General features: G+C 42.0%; 1 protein-coding gene across 6 annotated transcripts in view; it reads right to left on the bottom strand.

The window, feature by feature from the left end:
- Positions 1-22,890, bottom strand: part of LOC119970159 (lysine-specific demethylase 4C-like) — a 478,393-nt gene that overhangs the window by 402,004 nt on the left and 53,499 nt on the right. For all 6 annotated transcript variants that reach the window (XM_038804261.1, XM_038804264.1, XM_038804265.1 and 3 more), the window contains exons 3-4: positions 16,738-16,913; positions 4,833-4,947 (exon numbers count right to left, since the gene is read on the bottom strand). In XM_038804261.1, the coding sequence (XP_038660189.1) occupies positions 4,833-4,947; positions 16,738-16,913 (291 nt within the window). The remainder of the gene's footprint in view (positions 1-4,832; positions 4,948-16,737; positions 16,914-22,890) is intronic.

Raw genomic sequence — 22,890 nt, 5'->3', positions numbered from 1 at the left:
TTTCTTCTTTAAAACATCGATTAAATCAATTTGAGAATATTGACATACTCATTAAGTTTACTCGCATATTACCCATCTTGCAGGAAAAAGCTTCACGTGCTTCCATTCTAAATTTCCAAAATTTTATATTGCATCTGGGTCATAGCCATTTATTCACAATTCCTGTTTTGATACAATAATTCCTAAAGAACGTTTCTTCCCCCCAAACCTCATTGTAAAAAGTTTGTTCCATTTCATCTCATTCATTGCAATTCCTGCTTGTATGCAAGTCGGACATACACAAAGCCAACTTTAAGCAGGCTCATTACCTTTAAATGAGAGGTTTCCACCTCTCAATCTGATTACAATGGGTGATCAATCTGCACAGGAACTAGTTTGATCTCATTTTTAATTGTTTGTTATTGTTGCGCTGTCTCAAATGGAAGCTGAATTCCCAGATGATCAAAAAAAAACAGAGGCTCGTCACTGCGTGAGCAAGTGAGTGTTTGAAGAGAGTGAGGTTTGAAAAGCTTGTCCCACATTAAACATGGTGTTTGAGTCTTGGGTTTCTACAATTCTGCAAAGAAAAGCAGATGTCTCGAAAGACTGAAAAAAGCGAAAACTGCACCAGCAGATAAAAGCGTGAAAGTAATGTGGCCACTATTGGTCAAGTGCTGCTTTTCAGAAAGAGAATTTGAGGTGCTAACGGGGAAAATTAAGAGGTTGATGATTTAAGATTGGCAATCAAAAACAAAAGTTAGTTATTGGCAATGTAGAAGAAACTCATGAGGCATAGGTGTTTAATAAAGAATCGTCCCAATTGTATAACTATTTTGCTGTATGAAGAACTCATAAAATGCGAGATTAGGACAAAAAAAGTGTTGAAATACTCAGTAGATCAAACAGCATCCATGGAGAGAAATTGACCCTGCAGGTCATCACAACGTAAAACAGAACTCTGTTTCTCTCCACAGGTGCTGCATGCCTGCTGAGTGTTTCTAGCATTTTCTCTTATTATTTGATTTCCAGCATTTGCAGTATTTTGCACTCATAGTAAGATGTGAGATTTTTCTATCCTTTTTAAAATGTAATTTTACAGTGTTTAACTCTGTTCCACCCTCGTTGTACTTGATAATGTATGACATTTTGGCTAAAATAAATCATCACGCACCAGACCAACTTTGATTTTGTTATTTCCTTTTTTGTCCCAAGTCATTGCATTTACGCAAGTTGCATGTCATCTTGTTACATATCCCTCACCACAATTTTATTCCATCTGTAACCCACCCTTCACTCCTCTGTTCCTGAAAACTACCTAAATCTTCAACCCCCTTTCCTCTCGAAGTCCCCCAAAGTGCTATTACTGGCATGTTAAGAAACACTATAGACCACGAGGCCGGGCTGAGTTTACGCACTGCTTGACTGACTTCCAAACCTGGCTGAGCTACAAGGTCTTCCAATTAAACAGTGGACAGACCAAAATACTTGTCTTCTGCCACGCCACATCAAAAGAATTCCCACACCACATCAAAATAAATTCAATGGAAACATTATCCCAGGGCAAGACTAAAATTCTGAACTGGGCAGCTTTAAGATCAAAATCTGTATATATTGTAAATCCTCCATACCGTATATACTCAGGGAGGCAGTGGCATAGTGGTAATGTCACTAGACTGGTAATCCAGAGACCTATGTTAATGCTCTGGGGATCCAGGTTCAAAGCCCACCAAGGCAGACGATGAAATTTGAATTCAATAAAAAAAAAGTCTAATTGTCGATTGTTGCAAAAACACATCTGATTCACTAATGCCTTTTAGCGAAGGAAATCTACCATCCTTACCTGATCTGGACCCACAGTAATGTATTCACTCTTAACTGCCCTCTGAACTGGTCTGTCCTAGCAAGCTGTTCAGTTCAAGGACAATTAGGGATGGGCATTAGGGATGGAAGTCAGGGCTGGCCCAGCCAGTGATGCCCACATCCCATGAATGAATAAAAAAAAGACCATCATTTTATAATTACAAAATATTGAGAGGTTAGCATAAGCAAAATAGGTCCAAGCTCGATGGGATGATCAGTCTGTCTCCGTGCTGCACTTTTCTAAGATTCCACTTAGCTTTGAATAAAACTCATACTGAACATTCCACTTTTCACAGGTTCAATTGTTCCCCACAAAAGACCCAGCAGGTACACGGAACTAGATTTCACAATAGTCGTCATCAAGCTGACATTGTGTTACATGCTACGAGCATAGTCATTAATCAGAAATTATTTTTGGAGCTGTCGGCATTAACATTTTAAAATCAGGAGCACAACGTAATTTATTTTGTTCATTTTCCCTCAGGAAATGGGGCAAGTAAAATAGAAAATCACACCAGGTATTTTTTGATTGTATCCAGGATCGTTCTCTGCAGCAACATGGCCAACAAGGGAGCATGCCATATAAATTTAGTAATATGTAATGAACCAAATTTACTTAGCAGCCTATTGGCACATGAACATTCATCATATTGTATTCACCATTAGCTCAGTGATCAGTGAACTGTTGGACGGGGAGAAAAGCAAAACCGCTAAGATTCAAGATTAGGTACAGCTGACTTCAATGGGATAAGATAGACAGTCCGCAGCAAATCTGTAATGGGTTAAATTATGGAAAGTCTCTGAAGGTGTCAAAAAGGAACTTGTGAAACACAAGCAGTTCAGGGGGAAGGGCTTGATTTGCCAAAAACAAAGCCATCGGCAACAAAAAAGGTAAGAATCAATAGAAAACTAAAAAAAGGCATATAAAAATGCAAAAAATAAGCACAGCTCCTGCCGATTGTGGCAGTTACACGGAACATCAAAGGGTAACAAAATAGACAGCAAGAGCAACAAAAATAGAGTATGCAATAAAGCTGAGATAGCAAAATAAAAAATTAATTTTACAGTCATATTAGGAGCCATGGGTGTGATGTGCCTTAAAAACTGATAACAGTGCTATCGGCAATGAAAGTAAGAAATGGCAGGGATGCCAAAATCTGTAAATACCAACACAAAGCAATTTGAAGCAGAGGTCAGCGTGCCCGACACTCCAAGAAAACTAATACTGAATCAGGGTCAGAAACTCATTCAAATCAATGTAAACAATATAATATCAATGAATAAATTAATGACACCAAAAAGAGTGACAAATCCTCAAGGCCAGGTAGTTTCCAGCCGCAGGTTTAAAGTAGTGAGAACGTCACACGTACTCCAATCTTACAAATTTCTTTCAAATCTGAACGTGTTCCTTTGGTTTGGAAAATTGCACATGATATTCCACTAGGGCCAGTATTTATTGCCTATCCCTGGTTGTCCAAAAGAAGGTGGTGGTGAGCTGCTTTCTTGAACCTCTGCCATCCATGTGGTGTAGGTGCACCAACAGAGATGTTAGGGAGGGAGTTCCAGGATTTTGACCCAGCGACAGTGAAGGAACAACAGTATACTTCCAAGTCAGGGTGTTGTAAGGCTGGGAGGGGAACTTCCACGTGATAGTGTTTCCATGTGTCTGATTTTAACCATCCACATCCATAATGGAAGTTTAGATTGATACTTGGCATATAGGTCAATCCCGGCTTTAGGAAGGATTTTTCAAGGTTACAAAGATCGACAGCCACAATAGTCTAAAATCAGACCCAGACTTTGCAGGAGTGAAAGGAGAAAACATTTCCTCAAATAAAGGGTGGCAGAAGTTTGGAATTCTTCCACAAATGGCAATTGGTGCGGCAATTGAACTGAGATTGATAACATTTTTTGTTAACCAATCATCTGGGGCCAGGTGAGTTGTATGGAGTTAGGCTGTGATTATGTTCTCATTGAATGGGGGAGGAGTCTTAAGGGGCTACATAACACAATCCTGTTTATGTGTGCAATGTTCTCCACAAGCAGCAAGTGATCAGAATTCATTCCTCCTTCCCAGCGAAGTGCTGAATAATGATGGTGAACACTAATTTGTTGCAGCTACTAAGCTAAGGGGAGACCGACTAATTCAGTACAGTAGTGATCCAACCCGAAACTTTTGCTCTGTGACCATTATTGACACACAGGTGATGCATTTACCCATGAAACATGCGCAGCTGGTCTTGGTGTAAAATGCAAAAAATACTTTAAAGCACTACAGGAATTAAGAATTTCCAATGTTATAGAATTTATTATTTTATTCAACCTTTGTTGGCTCAGCACACACTAAATAAAGTGTGCAATACATATGCTGACCGCAAAGCTGATACAACTTCAATCAAGGAGGTCTATTAAACTTATCTTCACCCAATATACATTGTTTCCATTAGAGAGTAATCAGAGATTGGCATCATAAATTTACTTAAAAAACAGGTATTCAAGTTTAATTTTTGATTAGCAAAGTGCCTGCTTCAGATTCATACAAGAGGGAAAAGTACAATGATATATGGCATTTATGCTTCACTGCTTACTTTATCTACTCCGAGTTTATCTGCTTTCCTTTTGATGCATGCCACACGTCATGTTGAAGTAATAACCTCCACTAGGGAGAAGGGGGATTGGAGTCATAAATCCTGAAACGCCTCAAACACGGGAATTTAGTTCCCTTAGGAATTACTACTCAACAACAAACAAGAGCTTCATTCAAAGTTGATGATCCACAACCTACAAACTGACGGCAACAAGAAGCTTGCTAACGTAGGAGTGCACTCTGGTCAAAACAAATCTGGAGTATTCCATTTGCACAATATATATTGACGAATTTGTGATGTGCTACAGTTAGCATTGGATTCCTTTCAGCACACACGTGGCAGCTGCAACATGCACAAGTGTTGTTAATACAAGACTAATTAATTTCTAACGCGCAAAGCACTTACCTCATTGTAGAGACTGCCACTAACATCTGCTCCATAGATTGGTGCAACAAAGGTTAAATTTTTCCAGTATTTACGTTCAAGATCTTCATAATCTAAGTGTCGAGGAGTGCAATATCTGCTTAAACATAAAAGGAAATGAATGCACTTTTAAAGTAAAATAGAAAAAAAAACACTTTAAAGCTATACAAATATGGGCGCGGCACGGTGGCGCAGTGGTTAGCCCTGTTGCCTACTACACTGAGGACCCGGGTTCAATCCTGGCCCTGGGTCTCTGTCTGTGTGGAGTTTGCACATCCTCCCCGTGTCTGCATGGGTTTCACCCTACAACCCAAAAGATGTGCGGGTTAGGTAGATTGGCCACACTAAATTGCCCCTTAATTTGAAAAAAATAATTGAGTACTCTAAAAAAAAATTTTTATAAAAGCTATAAAAATATAGAATATGTACACTTCAATATTTGCACAGCAGTGCCTGAACATCGATAGAGACACTGCATTCCAAAAAACTGACTCAGCAATCTTTCTGGGGGCTCTTACAGAACAGTATTGAAACTTCAGCCTCATTTATCTTTCCCTTTTCTCACAAAGCAGGAGTGTGGGGGAACGTGCGGTGGAAGTCAGTTTGCCTTTCAGCTATCTGGTAAGGAACTAGTCTCAAAAAAATTGCAAAAATAGAGAAGATATGCAGTAATTCCACAGGTACCAGAGTAGAAGCAATATGCAACAGTTCTATCTGGGAGATTGATCTCTCATTAATTTCCATGCATGGACGTTAGCAGATTTGTCATGGCCAAGAATCGGAACCAAAGTTTATATCAATTGGGGGGGCAAAGAAAACTACTTTGGGACACTGGCATGGACTGCATCAGTGGGAAAAATTGGAAATCACCAGAGAAACATTCAGATCTGGTCATTCATACAATTGGAAAAATGGGAGGTGTAGGCCCCAGGTCCTGGACGCTTTTTCAAAATAACATAGAAGATTACTTTGTCAAACCGATATCAAGTTATCTTTGTCGCATAGCGAAATAAAGCTCCAACTTTCTATTTCCTCAAAATTATTTGCTTCATTTAGGACAGCAGGAATCACACATAGAAATGTCTGCTGCTGGGAATTTAAAAAGGCTATCAGATTATGTTCATCACAGGGCAGCACGGTGGCCTAGTGGTTAGCACAACCGCCTCACGGCGCTGAGGTCCCAGGTTCGAATCCCGGCCCTGGGTCACTGTCTGTGTGGAGTTTGCACATTCTCCCCGTGTCTGCGTGGGTTTCGCCCCCACAACCCAAAAATGTGCAGAGTAGGTGGATTGGCCACACTAAATTGCCCCTTAATTGGAAAAAATAATTGGGTAATCTAAATTTAAAAAAAAAAAGATTATGTTCATCACCAGGAAAGGTTAGTGGAACATAGAAAAATTACAGAAGTCAGGTGAGGTGGATCAAACTGAGGGTGCAAGACTTGGTCAACAAGGTAATTTAGTTATGGCATTCTGACTTGGGTCACAATCTAACATGAGAGACATTTAAAATTTGAATTAAATAAAAGTCAAACAAAGTGGAACAATACCTTGCCCATAAACATTAATGATCGAATCGTGGAATTTCAATTTTCTACAGAACTGAAGCAGGCCCTTTAATATTATTAGAAAATAATGAGGGTGAATAATCCCAGAACAAAGCAGGCACACAACTCAATGTGAGGCTAAAAAAAAAACTAGATCTTGGAATTGGTGAAAATCCATCTTGAAAGGCAACCTGAAAGTAGACCAGCTCCAGCATATCTGAAGGCAAGGACACTTAAAAAGGCTGTATTGCAAAAGATCCGACAGCAGATCCCCATATCAACAAGAATATGTCCAAGCCAGCTTCAGATTATTTTGAGCACCTGCGTGAATTATGTTGTGGACACAAACCAATTGAAGTATCAATCGTAAACTATTGCCATCAAGTCACTGCTGCAGAGGTGTAGTTCTAGGTTTAAAAAACATTTAAAGCTAAGTTTTTGGAGTGAAAAAGACATAGATTCACTGCATGTGCTCCAAACTTGCTTTTCACACCCTGGCAATACGACTTCACCTGACATCTCCTTCCTAACTGCTCAGTACCTTAAAGGTTCATGCCTCAACACAGGATTACAGATTGCCTGTATAGCAAATTACCTGGCTGCAAACCAAAATCATGCTGCATTACAATGTGGTCTATCTAAATATCTGTTATCTTCCCAACAAGCCTGAGCCAACCATGACTATATACCTTTTGCTATGGGGTAGCCTGAGATAAGCATTTAATTTCTAAAGTGTAAGTGTTTGTACTAATTCATGAATAAACGCATGATTTTTTTTAAGATACAACTGCCAATTTCTGAAATGAGTAAATGATTGCTTTCTTTAAATAACCATGGCTTGTGCTTAAAGTATCTTCAGGAACTGGTCATCGTTCGTTGCTAAAGGGGAGGTAGGGGGAGAAAGAGGGATTAGCTGTGTTTTGTTTTGCAGTGGTGGGGTTAGGGTCTGGGGGGGGGGGGGGGGGGGGGCGCGTATATGCTGACTGGTTGTAATGTTTTGTTTTTTGTAATATGTATTAAATGAAAAAAGTTGAATAAAAATACGTATATTTAAAGTATCTTCAGGAAAAAAGTCCATTAAGGCAAAATAAAATGAGATCACGTAGTGACAAAAAAAATATTTCTCCAAATTGAAGTGCAAAATCACTTGGCATTTTTTTGCTCCTACCGAATGAAAGTAGAATGAAGATGAAGGTTTGCCCTACATCCTCTTCTTTTTCCACTGCATGGAAATTTAACAAGTAGGCCATCTGCCTACTTCAAGCCTGCTCGGTCATTCAATAAGATCATGACATCAACTCCACCTTCCCACATTAGTGCAATATCCCTTAATTCCCTTCATATCCAAACGTCTGCCGAACTATATCTTGAATATACTCAAGTAAGCATCCACAGCTGTGATGGGTAAAGATTTCCAATAATTTACAAGTGAAGCCACCTTTCTTCACCTCAATGGTTAACCCCTTATTCTGTGACCGTGACCCATGTTTTAGATTCTCCAGCCAGGAGGGACATTTTCTCAAAGCTTCTGTCAAGTGCCTGCCTGAAAATTTTTATTTATTTCAGTTAGATCACCTCTCATTCTACTAAATTCCAAGGAATATCGGTCCAGCCTACACAATCTCTCCTCATAGAACAACACGCTCATCCTCGGAACCAGACCAGTGAACCTCCATGGCACTCACTCTCACCAAGCATATCCTTCCTTAGGTGAAAAAAACAAAACTATGGACAATACCCCCAGGTGTAGCCTCACCAATGCCTTATATAATTGTGGCATGGATTAGTTACTCTTGTATTTTTTAATCTCTTTAGAAGAAAAGCTTACATACCATTTGCCTTCCTTTTGTCTTTAAATATATTTTATTCCAAGCACACTCCAACACAATGACAGAGTGGAAAAATTAACATGGAACATACATTTTGTTCAATTTTTCCCCTTTTAACTCTCTTCCCCCCCCCCCAGCAACAAACAGTTCCTCGCACATGAACAGAAATGGTCTCCACTACATATCGCACCCCACCTTCCAAAACCCCCCCCCCCCCCCCCCAGGGCAAACTTTATCTTCTCCAACCTGAGGAACTCATACAAATTCCTCAACCACGTTGCAACCCCCAGTGGAGCTGCCGACCTTCAGGTCAACAGTATCCGGCGCCAGGCAATCAGAGAGGCAACGGCCACTTCGGCCCCTTCCCCTCCTGCAGCCCCGGTGCCTCTGAAAAAACCCAGAAATCGCCACCATAGGCTCCGGGCGTTATCTTGACCCCCATAATCATCATTAGACTCTCAAACACCGCCTCCCAAAATCTATCCCACTTTGTACTCCCCCAAAACATATGGACATGGTTAGCTGCCCCCCTCCCACACACACCTTCAATCCCCAGGAAGAGTCTTATGAACCCAATGTACCACCTTAAATTGCATAAGGCTCATCCGCGTACAGGAGGAGGTTGAGTTGTCTTGCTACATTATTTCACCCCAAATTCCCCACCCCAACTCTTCCTTCCAATTCTGCTTGATCTATTTTACGCAACCACACAGAGATATCCTCAATCTTCCCTTCCCCCAATTCATTAGCAACTTCTCTAACAACATATATTCCGGCAACTCAGGGAATTAGGGCAGCGCCTTCCGCGCAAAATCCCACACCTGCCAATATAGAAACTCACTCCTCCTTAGCATCTCAAACCTATCCCGCACTGCCACCAAGTCCGCTGACCCTCCCCAAACAGTCACTTACCTTCATTATTCCTTCCTCCTGCCACCTCCCATAAATCATATCCATCCATCCCCCCCCCATCCCCACCCACCACCACCGCTGCCACAAACCTATGATTCCCAGGGGTCAATACTGACATGTGCCCCAATTTTAAATGCCCCCTCAACAGGTTCCAAATTCTAATTGAGGATTCCAGCACCGGGTTGGTCATTACATCTTCTCAGCACTCACTGCCTAGTAATAATGTAGCAGTTTTGGGAGCACCAGCGCCCTCCTCCTGCCTTTGTCTTTGCAATAGGGCCCTACTGACGCTTGGTGTCTTGCCAGCCCAAACAAACTCAGAGATCAACTTGTCCATCCTTCGGAAAAAGGCCTTGGGGAGAGAAATCGGGAGGGACTGAAAGATGAACAGGAATCTTGGCAGAAGATTCATCTTTCCCACCTGTACCCTACTTGCCAATGTCAGGTGCAGGGTATCTCACCATTTGAAGTACCCTTTTACCCTCTCTACCAGCCCCGCCAAGTTTCATTTGTGCATAGTAGCCCAACCATGTGCCACACGAATCCCCAAAACCTGACCCTAACCATCCTAACTAGCAGAGCCCACAGATCTGCACTCTGCCCCATAGCATTCACCAGGAAAATCTCACTTTTCCCAACATTCAATTTGTGCCCGGAAAAGGCCCCATATTTCTCCAACAGATCCATAATTCTCCCCATGCTGTCTAGCGGGTTTGCCACATACAACAGTAAGTCATCGGTGCACAAAGACACACGATGCTTCCTTACCCCCCCCCCCCCCCCCCCCCCGATCCCCTGTCACTCCTGCGAAGCTGGGGGCGCAATCGCTAAAGGTTCAATCGCCAACGCGAACAAAAATGGCGACAACGGGCATTCCTGCCTTGTTCCATATGCAACCCAAAATACCTTGGGTTTATCTCACTCATTCACACACTTGCCATAGGGACGCATACAGTAGCCGCATCCAAGCCACATACTTCATTCCAAACTCAAACCTTCCCAGGATCACGAACAGGTCACCGGGACTCGCCCTTCCGACGGGGTCATAATCACATTTAATGGCCTCCTAATATTACCCGAGAGATACCGCTCCTTCACAAATCCCGTCTGATCCTCCGATACTACCTCCGGCACGCATCCCTCCAAGCTGTCTCGCCAACATCTAAACATCCGTGTTCAACAACGGGCTAGGCCTGTAGGACATATACGCCATCGGATCCTTGTCCTTTTTCGGAATCAGCAAAATAGACACCTGTGCCAACGTAGCCGGCAGTTACGCCCCTTCCTCACCCCCTCATTAAACATACTCAGAAAATGAGGGGCCAACGCCCCCACGAACTGCTGATAACATTCCGCCAGAGAGCCATCCGGCCCCGGCGTCTAATCCGACTGCATCATCCCAATACACTCCATTAAATCCTGCAATCCCAGCGGCTCCTCGAGTGCCTGACATTTCCCCACCTCCCCCTCAGCTCCGGGAACACCAACCCATCCAGAAACTGCCCATGGCTGCTTCCTCCCCCCCCACCCCATCCTCAGTCCTGTACGACCCCGGTAAAAGGCCTCAAACCCCATTTATTTTCTCCGGCTCCTTCGTAGCCATTGTAACTGATCCACTGCCTTCTCCGTTGTCAGCCAATCGAACTGCCCCTGCAGCTTCTTCCTCTCCGCCAGCAACTTCCTAGTCGGGGTCACCGAGTGCCTCTGATCCACCTCCACAATACCTTCCACCAAGCCCTTGCCTCTCCTCCCTCACAACCTTGTCTCTGTGGGCCTTAACCAAAATAATTTCCTGCCCCGGACCACCGCCTTCAATGCCTCCCAGAACTTGGCTGCCCATTTTGATTCAGATCAACATGGTTCTTACCCGATCTCGGCGCACTCCCCCCTCTCTCTCTCTCTTCGCCCCCCCCCACCCCACCACCAAGCCTAACATTCACGTAGTGTGGTGCATGGTACAAGATCACTATTCCCGTATATTCCGCTCTCATCATCCCTGTCAACACTGCCTTTCACAACAAAAAAATTAATAGTGTCATGTGAGGGTCCCTTTAAGAAGAGTGTGTTTTATTAAATAGTTGTAGTGATATCATTGTGTGGGTGGACCTGGGCTGTGATTCTGTCTTTTATTTTTGTTTTGAGCTGGAAGCTGCATTGTGGTTCTGAGTTTTTTGGTTTCATTTTCAGTTGGGAGCTGCATTCAAACAAAGAAGGTGCATTTTTGGTCTCTCTATCTGCATGCTAAAGAAAGTCTCCAGACCACTTGATAACTTCAAAGTAATACCTGTTTTTCTGTAAGGAATTCAAACCTACTGTTTTTATGGAAAAAGGGTGTTTGGTTTATGGATGTTGTTAGGAACGTTATTAAGGGTTACTTATAGAATATCTATAGAGTACTGTATCTTTAGGGGGGTATTTGTGTTGGTAGTTGATAAGATGTTTACTGTGTGTTTATAAAATGTTAACTGGATTCATAGACTAAACATTGTTTTGTTTAAAAATACTTAAGATCTCTGTTGCATAACACCTGGAAAGTGGGCCCTGGTGCTCCTCATAACCAAAATCTATTGTAGGTCAGGTGAACTCCATGATATACTTTGGTGTTCTCTAAACCCTGGCCCATAACAATCGGGAGTACATCCGATGGGCGTGTGAAAGAAGCTACACTCTCTCTCCCCTGGGTGCTGAAACTTCCACGGGTCCACCATCCCCAACAGAGATGAGGAGACATTTTTACAGAGATGAGATGACATTTCTACAGGGATGAGGAGAGATTTCTTCATCCAAAGAGTGGTGAGCCTGTGGAATTCATTACCACAGGAAGTAGTTGATGCTAAAACATTGAATATATTCAAGGGGCGGCTAGATATAGCACTTGGGAAGAATGGGATAAGGCTATGGGGAGAACAAAGGATTAGGTATTGAGTTGGATGATCAGCCATGATCATAATAAATGGCGGAGCAGGCTCGAAGGGCCAAAAGACCTACGCCTGCTCCTATCTTCGATGTATCTATGTATCTGATCCATAAACATCACCAACTCCCTCGCCATCCCCAACCTTACCATTGATGTAGGGCTCCATCTGTCTGCCCTGGGCGCAATTACACAATTAAAGTCTCCGTTGGAACTTATGCATACGCACAATAGCCACGCTTGGCAGCTCCCCCATCTTAGCTTTTGAATCAAGAACCTGTGTGTCCAGAACATACTCCCCTCCACCAACTTCGCGAACATTTTCATGACATAGCCCATTTCACTCATTCCCTTCATGCACTCTGGCAGGCCCAAAATGCGAAGATTCTGCCGCCAAGACTGATTTTCTTGATCATCCACCCTCGCACGCAGCACCTTACAGACATCCCCAGGATCGCCATCTCCGCCTCGAACAACACAATCCGGTCACTCTCGGTGGACACCACCTTTTCCACTTCTTGGATCGCCACTCCTTGCGTCTCCAAGCGCTTCTCCACCCGATCCAAAGTCCCACAAAGAAGTGCTACCGCCTCCTCAATCGCACTTGACCGGTGCCCCTGCATCTCTTTGCGATGCTGTCAAAATTTCTCCTGAATGAAGGTCATCAATTGCTCCACTTACAATTTAACATCGATGATGACCCTTCCCCCTCCACCATCTTCCTAGCTTGTGCTGTGCCACAAGTCTCCTCCAACACTTGGGCCAGGGTTTTCACCGATTTTAACCAGTTTTGATACCCCGTAGATATTTCTAATATAGAGATATATAATCTAGATATAGAGCTAATAACCCTCCGTTCTCTTCACACTATATTAGTAAAATTCCCCATTAACCGAGTAGAAAGGACCAAAATCAACTCTTCCAGGCAGGAGACACCTTGCGTGCGACTGATTAGATCATGGCTGCCACCGGAGGTCACACCATTTTGCCCTCCTCATTGCTTGCTGCACCTACAAGTTAACAACAGGTCTCTCTCCCATTCACACAGCAAACTTGTTGGCAAAATTAAAGCTCATGGAATAAAAGGAACAGCGGCAACATGATCACAAAACTGGCTGAGTGACAGGGAACAAAGTAGTGGTGAACAGTTGCTTTTTGGACTGAAAGGTTCATAATGGGAGTCCTCAGGGGTGGTTGCTCGGACCTCATCTTTTCTTGATATATAAGAATGACCCTAAACATTGAGTACAGGGTATGATTTCAAAATTTGCACATTGAACTATTGGGAGGAGGACAGTGTTAAACTTCAAAGGACATAGGCAGGTTAGTGTAATGAGAGCACAGGTAGCAAACAAAATGTAATGCAGAGAAGTGTGAACGGATTTATTTTCATATGAAATAAAGGCAAAAATTCTAAATTGGGTGCGGGAACAAAGATTTGTGAGTGTATGTACCCAAATCACTGAACATGGCAGGGCAGGTTGAGAGCACGGTTAATAATGCATAGGGGATCCTGGGCTTTATAAATAGTACAAAAACAAGTGATAAAACCTGTACAAAACACTGATTCACCCTCAACTGAAATATTGCAGCTAGTTCTGGCCAGCACGCTTTAGGAAAGATGTGCAGGCATTAGAGAGGGTGCAGAAAAGATTCAAAAAGAATGGCTCCAGGGATGAGGAACTTCAGTTACATGGATAAATTGGGGAAACTGAGGCTGTTCTCCTCGGAGAAGAAAGAGTTACGGGAAGATCCAATAAAGGGTTTTAAAACCATGAGGGATCTGGACAGAATGGATAGGGAGAAACTGTTCCCATTGGTGGAAGGATCGAGAATCAGAGGACAATGACTTAAGATGAAATGCAAAAGAACCAAAGGTGAAATGTGGAAAACGTTTTTTTTAAAACATTGAGTGTTTAGGATGAAGAATGCACAGCTCGAGTGGAAGGAGTTTCAATAGTACCTTTCAAAAGGAAATTGGATTATCTGAAGAAAGAAAATTGCCGGGGTATGGGGTAAAGGCAGGAGAGTGGTACTAGGTGAACTGTTCTTGCAGAGAGCTGGCACTCCTTATGTGCTGTAACAATTCTATGATTTCAATACGACTTTATTTGTGTCCATTAACCGACTCTCATATATTGCATCAAATCCCACAATCCTAGTTTTGTGTATTAACCTCATAGGTAGCACCTTTTTGAATGCCTTTTGAAAATCCAAATATATCACGTCTACTGGTTCCCCCTTGTGCATCTTAAGAGTTCTTTGAGGCTGAAGCTAGCAACTGATGTCATATGTCATTATTGACTCTGCTTAATCATGTCATGATTCTCAAGGTACTCCGTTGCCACATCCCTAATAATAGATTCTAACATGTACTGTACGGATATTAGACTATATGGCCTACAGTTCCATGCTTTCTCTCATCCTCCTTTATTAAATAGCAGCCATGTTTGTCATCTTCCAATCCCTGGGAAGTATTGGAATGTAAGGAGCCTTCATTGACTACAGCAAAGGTGGAACAATACATCCGCTATCTCGCAGCTACTTCTTTAAAAACCTTAGAATGGAGATCATCAGATCCACAGAACTTTTTGCCACATAATCCCATTAAAGAACTATTAGCAAAGAAATTACTTAAACAGATTTCTTTAAGTGTCTCATTCTTGTTAGATAATTGGTATCCCATTACTTCCAATTACTATTTGTCTTCTATCGTGAAAACAGATTCATAATGTCCCTGCCATTTCCTTAGACCCATTAAATTTCCCATATGTGTCTCTTACAGGTTCACATTTACTTTCAATAACGTCTTCCTCTTTTGTCTATATATATTCTATTTCTCATATTCTTTTCTCTTAATCAATATCTTGGGTCTTCCTTTGCTGAATTATTTTTTAACATAAATTTACAGTACCCAATTCTTCTTTTACCAATTAAGTGACAATTTAGCAAGGCCAATCCGCCTACTCTGCACATCTTTGGGCTGTGGGGGTGAGACCCACGCAGACAAGGGGAGCTTGCAAACTCCACAGGGACAGTGACCCAGGGCGGGGATCGAACCCGGGTTCTCCAGTGCAGTGAATCAGCAGTGCTAACCACTGTGGCGCCCTTTCTTTGCTGAATTCTAAACTCCTTCCAAAATTCAGGCTTATTACTCCTTTCAGCAAAATTATTAGCTCCTTTCTTTGACCTCTCATTAGACGTGATTGAACAGCTTTTTCTACAGTTCTAAGTGCCTTGTGTAGTGAACGAGGAACAATGTAAAGAATCCTAACACAAAGATAAATCTACTTATTCTGTCTGAGCCTTCACTGACTACAGTAAAGGCAGAACAATAGCTTCTTCTGTGAATTTACCCTTATCCTTGCAAATGAGCTGATTTGACCTTGATAAGTTATCCCACTTTCCAGTATCAGATCAATAACTTCACTTTTCTATCATCCGCTTTACTCATGATAATATCTATAACTGAATAGAATTGGTTGTCTAACAACCACTTCAGTAATCAGAAGGTTGTAGAGAAACCTTCAGAGACCTATGTGGAGGACATGATCCAATTGTTTGGATAGGGCACTGACATTCGTCACAACAACATTTTCGGCCAGAATAGATTTTACTCCAATGACAATTACATTTTCCAATTCCACCATGTCCTCACTTGCAGCATCCACATATAAAAAATGTAATTTCCATTTCTTACCTTTCACACTCTGACCTGCAGGAAAAGGGTTCCTGCCCTGAACCAGTCTGCCTTCAAATAAAGCTAGCCACAAAAAACCACTACTAAGCAACATAATAAAGGCTGTAAATTGCACGATTGGCAATGAACACAAGTGACCGAGTGTCCAGTGACTTCACGTTTTACCACGTTTGTGTTCCTCAAATCATAAACCTAGTCTCAAGAATGGTCCTTACATGCCTGGGAGAAAACAGCTCTCCAAGAAAGGTTGGACTGGTTCAGCTTCTCAATTGATACAATGCATCTCGACTGGGAAATAAAAATAAACTAATTAAATCGAAAGGGGACTTCAGCCAACTGCGTTATAATGAAAAGCCAGTATCAGCCAAAAATAAACAAAAATCAAATGTCTTTACCCAATAATAACATTTCACAAACCAGAGTGAGTGATTAAGTGAAATAATTCTTCGTAATAATGCATTTCCCATAGGCTGTTCTACACCAAAATAGACTAGATGTAAAACAACTCATCAGATGCATTTTCTTGCTAAATCATGAAGGCTGGGTGGTGAGGAGCATTCACTAGGTTTCTCCACTAAGATTTCTTGCCTATGCTTGGCTTAATCAACTTTGGAGATGCACACCGTTCCTTCTGACCTCCCAACCTTGGTTACGTGCAAAAGATAAAATGGTTTTCTGCTAACTACTGTAAGCTTCCTACTTGAACATCTTTCAAACTGTTGCTTTAAGCTTCACTGACTCAGCTGTCAGCTGGTGCACCACATCAGAGAAATATCAACTGTGTTGACAAGAAGGTTTGCAGCAGAAATGTTTGCTAACTGCAGAATTGTTGAAACTGAACGGTTCCAGGGCAGTACATGCAAACTTTAAGCAGAATGTAGCCCAATTGAGATGGTATTTTAAAGTATTTACAGAGGATTTTCTCTGAACTTTCTTATAGTAAAATGACAATACATGAAAAAATACATACTCAAAATTGTACTTACTTATCACTATTGGCCAAGCATTTGAACTCCTTCACAGTCAATTGCTTTTTCTGTATGTTATATTGGGTGAACAGACCCGACTGTCCAGTGACCATTTGTTGAATCGGAGCCGGAATAACCAAGTTGTCAATGTTATCATAATTTCTTCGAGGTTTCCAACCCTTTGGTGGAATCACCTGGGCAAAAATAAAAATTTTAAAGATGAAAGCATTCCTGCACCAAAGGACATTGATATAATCCCAACTGTAATGCATTAATGCTGCCAGATATTAATATTCTACTGGTGTTTTTTTCCCATATTTGAGGAGTGGCAGGAGGGAGAAGTGGGAATTGAGGGAAATAGGAAAGTGGGCAGGGTGAGAGAGTGGACGAGCCAGGGAGGAATGGGAGACAGGGGAAAAAAAAGAGGATGGAAGATAACGATGGTGTGCAGGAGGGCAAGCATTGAGAGAAGAGGGATGTAACACTTCTACACATTTGTCATCTGCAGGTGCAGGTGGCAAGCCTTTGTTATACCCAAAGAATATGTAAAACACAAACCTACCAAGCAAGATTTGAAGTAACCACCGATACAAGTAGGAGCGTTGTTCAATTAAAAATTAATTCCTCCTGCACATTTTGTCAAGATATATTTCAACGTCAGTAAATTTGCACGCAGAACTACCAGTATTTTAGGAACACTTACAAATTGTTGTTACTGGTCCACAAGTGAAGTCCCACAAATTTGTTAACCCAGGCAAGATTCCGCAGTTTGTTACCATCTGGATGGGATACCCCAAAATGTTACATCCTGGATGAGCATGGATGAACTGACTATCGACTATCTCTTTATTCAACTGTTCTGCTGGTCCCAAGATTAATCTTTTGTAAAAAAAAAAAGGACACCCCCCCCCCCCCCCCTCCACAGATACCTTTTTCCAATCTCGATATTTACAGGTCAGTTAAAAATACAGGCCAGTTAACCTGGCTTCAGTCAATGGGAAAATGCTGGAATCTATTAAGAATGTCTTAACAATGTGCTTAGAAAATCATTGCATAATCAAACATAGTACACCTGTTTTTACAAAATGTAGATCAGATTTGTCAAATGTACTGAAGAATTTTCATGAGGTTGCAACTGATAGGATAAAATAGATAAAGGGGAACCTTTTATTACATAAAGTACATTTGGATTTTCAAAAGCCATTCAATAAAGTGCCAGATTGTCGGTTAACACACAAGATAAGGACTCATGGAATTGATGAGAGGCTGAGTCAATCGAGGTTGAGCATGGATGGAAAATTGATGAACAGATGGGAAGCAGAAAGCTGACATTTTCAAATAGGTAGACTGTAACCAATGGAGTGCTTAAAGTATCAGTGCAGGGGTCTGAACTATTTACAATCTATGTTATAATAACAATCTTTATTGTCACAAGTAGACATACATTAAGACTGCAATGAAGTTACTGTGAAAAGCCCCTCGTCGACACATTCCAGCACCAGTTCAGCACCTGTAATGACTTAGACAAAGAGACCAAGAGTAATGTATCAAAGCTTGCTGATGATAGAAAGGTCAATGCAAATGGAAGCAGTGAGTAGGCTGCAAAGAGGTATAGACTGGTTAAGTGAGTGGCAAAAGGTGGCAAATGGAGTACAATGAGGGGGAAATCATGAAGTTCAGTTGGCAGTAATAATAGAAAAAGCATGAAACATTTAGATATCCACGTTCAGAGAAACTTGGTTGTAGTCGTACAAGGAATGTGTTCCAAAAGCTGAAATATAAGCAGAACAAGCTGGATAAACCCGTCTGGCAGCCTATCCAGCATTCTCCATTCTCTTGTTTTTATTTCAGATTTCCAGCATTCACAGTATTTTGCTTTTATTTGAGCGTTCCAAAAGCTAGGGTGAAGATATAGCAAGCAATTAGGAAGACAAAAACATGTTGGCCTTTATTGCAAGGGGACTGGAAGTACAAGAATAATGATGTATTGCCCCAATTTTACAGGACTTTGTTAAGACCAAATCTGGTGTACTAGACACAGCTTTGGTTCCCATCTCTATGAACGGCATAACAAACGTTTACTAGATTGGTTTGTGGGATGAAGGGGTTGTCCTATGATGAGAGGCAGCGTAAATTGGGACTGTACTTTCTGGAGTTTAGAATAATCAGAGGACTGAAGATTCTGAAGGGGTTTGACAGGGTAGTCACAGAGGTTATTTCCCCAGCTAGGGAATCTAGTTTGCAGGGGCACAGCCTCAGGTTAAGGAGTCGATCATTTAGTACCAAGATGAGCAGAAATGCCTTCACTTCAATCAATGTCAATCTTTGGACTTCTCCAACACAGCACAATGTGGATGCTCCATCATTGAATAAATTTAAGGCCAACTGAGGCAGATTTCCTAAATGTTCTAAAGCAGTGTTTTTCAAACTTTTTGCCCGGGACCCATTTTTACCAACCGGCCATCCTTCGCGAACCATGCCGACCGACCTTCGTGAACCACCATTTTCTCTTACCTTTAATGTGAGAGGTGAGCCTGCTTGATCCTCGCGATCTCACTCCAATCAGGTTCACAGGAGGAGTGGGTTATGCGAATATCGGGTGTAGGACTCAGCCAGTTCCTTTGTGCCGTCTTCATCTTTGTGAGGACGGAAAATCCAGCCTTGCACATGTAGGTCATTGTGAAGGGCAACAGCAACAAAATGCTTGTTTTACTCAGCTCCAGATACTTGTCGGAGACACTACTCCAGAATGCTGACAGCCTCATTGATTTGTGCTGTGTTTTTCATGTGCTGTCACAGCTGAGGCACAGAAGTTCAGTTTCTTCATTGGGAGTCAGCTGCAAGTTAGTAACTGATTCGGAGATCTTAAACTCAAATAGGATTTTTCACTCACCTCTTCTCTCTCAAAATCTTAAACTTGTCCTCTGGAAATTAGTGACAAAAACTGTTGATCAGAGCAGCCAGATGTGACTGAATAAGGCTTTCCAGTCGATTTACATTTTTCTTACTAATGCTGTTTTCTTCGATGTGTCGGAGCAGTGTGAGGAACATGCTTTGCACTCACAATTGCCAAACTTTCAATGTGATTTGGAAAGCTTCAATTTCTTCACAAGTGCTGAAAGCAATCATCATCCTTCCCTTGCAATTTGAGGTTCACTTCATTCAGAATTGAAAAGACGTCTGCAAGGTAAGACATAGTGAGCATCCATGTTTCATCAGCAAACGAATCAGCCAGAGGGGACGATTTCTCGAGGAGGAAAGGGTGGATTTGATACCTCAGTTCATAAACTCTGACTAGCATCCAACCCTTTGACAGCCAACGTACTTCTGAGTGGAACAATAAATGTGTGTGCTTGGCCCCCATATCGGAACACGAGTCTCAAAAAGTCTGGTATGGAGTGGGCTGCGTTTAATGAAATTCACAACTTTCACAATTTCTTTCAACACCACTTCGAGATTGGTTGGAATTTGTTTCGATGCCAGTGCCTCACAGTGAATAAAGCAACAATTTCAAACAATGGCCTGACCAGCTGCCTCCTTAATCCTTATAACTCAGTTGTTTTTCTCAGTCATGTTGGCTGCTCCATCGCTTATGATTCCTCTGCAATGAACCCAGTTGAGCCCGCACTTTCCAACCACGTAACTATTCAATGCTTAAGAAATCTCTGCACCAGTCATGTGGGTTGGTAATGTCAAGTAGCACAGTAAATCCTCAATAAATTCATTATGCCAAAGATAGCGTAAACTAGCAAGGTTTCACAATCTGAAACGTTTGTACTTTCATCCAGTTGTATTGAGAACCCCTGTGTTGATTTCAAACAGGAAATAAGCCAGGCTTATAAATTCTCAGCAATATCACAAATTTATCAATCTACTGCGTTATCACTAAGTGGGATGCATTTCACTTTTTCAGCAAATCTTTCATCTAGGACCGTACAAACTACGGCTAAAGCTGCAGAGAGAATTAATCTCACTGCTACAGTGTGGGCCATTTTCTCTTTAGCTACATGGTAAGCTACCATGTAAGAGGCTAATTGTACTTTGTCATTCAATGTGACATTTCTGCTGAGGACTTCAGCTGATGATTTAAGTTCGCACTGCATCCTTCAAAAAAAAAATCAAGGGGCTTGTCCTCGAACTCGCCATGCTTAGTCTTCAAATGCCTTTGAAGTTTTGAGGGTTTTAAACTTTCAATTGGCAATACTTCCCTGCAAAAAACAAACATGGGCTTCACATCCTGATTTGCATTGGCACAATTAATAAAGCCATACCTTAAAAAATCATCTTTACACTGCTTTGTGCCTGATTTCAGCTTCTTCTTAGTGGGCTATTCACCAGAGGCACTGGAGCTCACACCGGCACTGCTTTATCCTGTGTGGACTCTCCTGAATTGTTCACACCGTCACTGCTTTGTCCTGCTATGGATTCTCCAGAGGCACTCTCTCCAGCAGGTTTAGTTGCAAGATCCTGGCCTGTTCGTATCTCAGGCCCTCTCATCCTTATGACAAAACGGTCCATTTTAAATTTTTCAGTCCTGTTACTTGTTGCAGGAGGAATCGCAATCACGCCCAGAGAACGTGACGTCACTGTTCGGGGCATGTGACCTGCTCTCTTCCGTCGCTTGAGGCAGAAAGACTTCATCAAATTTTTTTTTTAATCTCCTGGGTCAGCGTGTTGACGTCAGGAGGAGGCAGTGTTTCTCGCTGGGCTCCGGGCATGCGCACTGATGACTGGGCATGGATGCGGAGCATGCCCACATTCTGAATGCAAGTTGCACTGGCATTTTTAAAAGCCGGCTGCTGCGGCCGATGGGCATTAATTCCCGTGATTGGGAATGCCGCGACGGACGGCGCTCAACCCTCCTGACACCCGCCCGCGACCCACACACGGGTTGCGACCCCGACTTTGAAAATAACTGTTCTAAGGGATACGGCAAGCGGGCAGCAAAGTGGAGTTGAGGAAATCAGCCATTAAAAGTGGAGCAGGCTTGAGGTCATATGGTTCACTCCTTTTATTTCTTATGTATTGTGTTTAGATTGAGCTCACTAATCTACTTTCCTGACAAAGGCATTATTTAAAAAATGTTCTTTAAACTACATACATTTACAAACAGTTATTTTAATTACCGCTGGAAAGCATTTCAAAGAAACTCTGGTAAAGCCAAGTATCAGCATTGAAACTATGGTCAAGAGAGAAGTGCCTAACAAAGCTTCTTCATTAAGCTACCAGGTACCGCATATAGAACAAGTATTGTTGTGGCAGTAGAACTTGGCCTCTTCCATACCCATAGAAACTAAACCCCATTTCTGCTACAATTCTATATTACAAATGTATCAGTTCTCATTATAAAACAATGCACAGTTCTGATAGTGATAGGGGAATTGGGCAGAGGCAACTGCGTGAATGAATAAACAGTGGTATGGCTAAGTGAGAGAGAAAAATAGTCAAATAAACCCATGGCCATGTAACAGGAACATTACATGAAACAGTTTAATAAACTGTAATTGACATTCAGTCAAACAGACTCTCCAAATAAACCCTCTGCACGACTCTCTCAATACAGTCCCATATACTTGGGACTCAGCTGTACTATTTGATGTTTACCACAAAAAAGGAAGCAATAAAATACTGAGAACAACAAGTTTCATTTATACATCGCCTTTAACGGATTAAGGCATCCCAAGCCACTTCATTACAGCACCAGCAAACAAAATTTGACACCAATCCACATAAGGAAATATAAACACGCACAGGACAGCATGGTAGTACAGTGGTTAGCACTGTGGCTTCACAGCTCCAGGGTCCTAGATTCAATTCCCAGTTTGGGTCACTGCCTGTGCGGACTCTGCACGTTCTCCCCGTGTCTACGTGGATTTCCTCCGGGTGCTCCAGTTTCTTCCCACAAGTCCCGAAAGACGTGCTGTTAGGTAATTTGGACATTCTGAATTCTCCCGCTGTGTACCCGAGCAGACGCCAGAGTGTGGCAACTAGGGACTTTTCACAGTAACGTCATTGCAGTGTTAATGTCAGCCTACTTGTGACAATAAAGATTATAAAAAGAAGTACATTTTAAAGGATCATCCTGCAAGGAGGAAAAAGTAGCAAAGAGGTTCGGAGAAGCAATTCCAGAGCTTAGGGTTTAGACACAGCTGTCAATGGTGGAGCCATTGA

The sequence above is a fragment of the Scyliorhinus canicula genome, chromosome 8 (assembly GCF_902713615.1).
Source record: "Scyliorhinus canicula chromosome 8, sScyCan1.1, whole genome shotgun sequence".
Lineage (NCBI taxonomy): Eukaryota > Metazoa > Chordata > Chondrichthyes > Carcharhiniformes > Scyliorhinidae > Scyliorhinus > Scyliorhinus canicula.
This window is presented reverse-complemented; position numbering and strand designations above follow the sequence as displayed.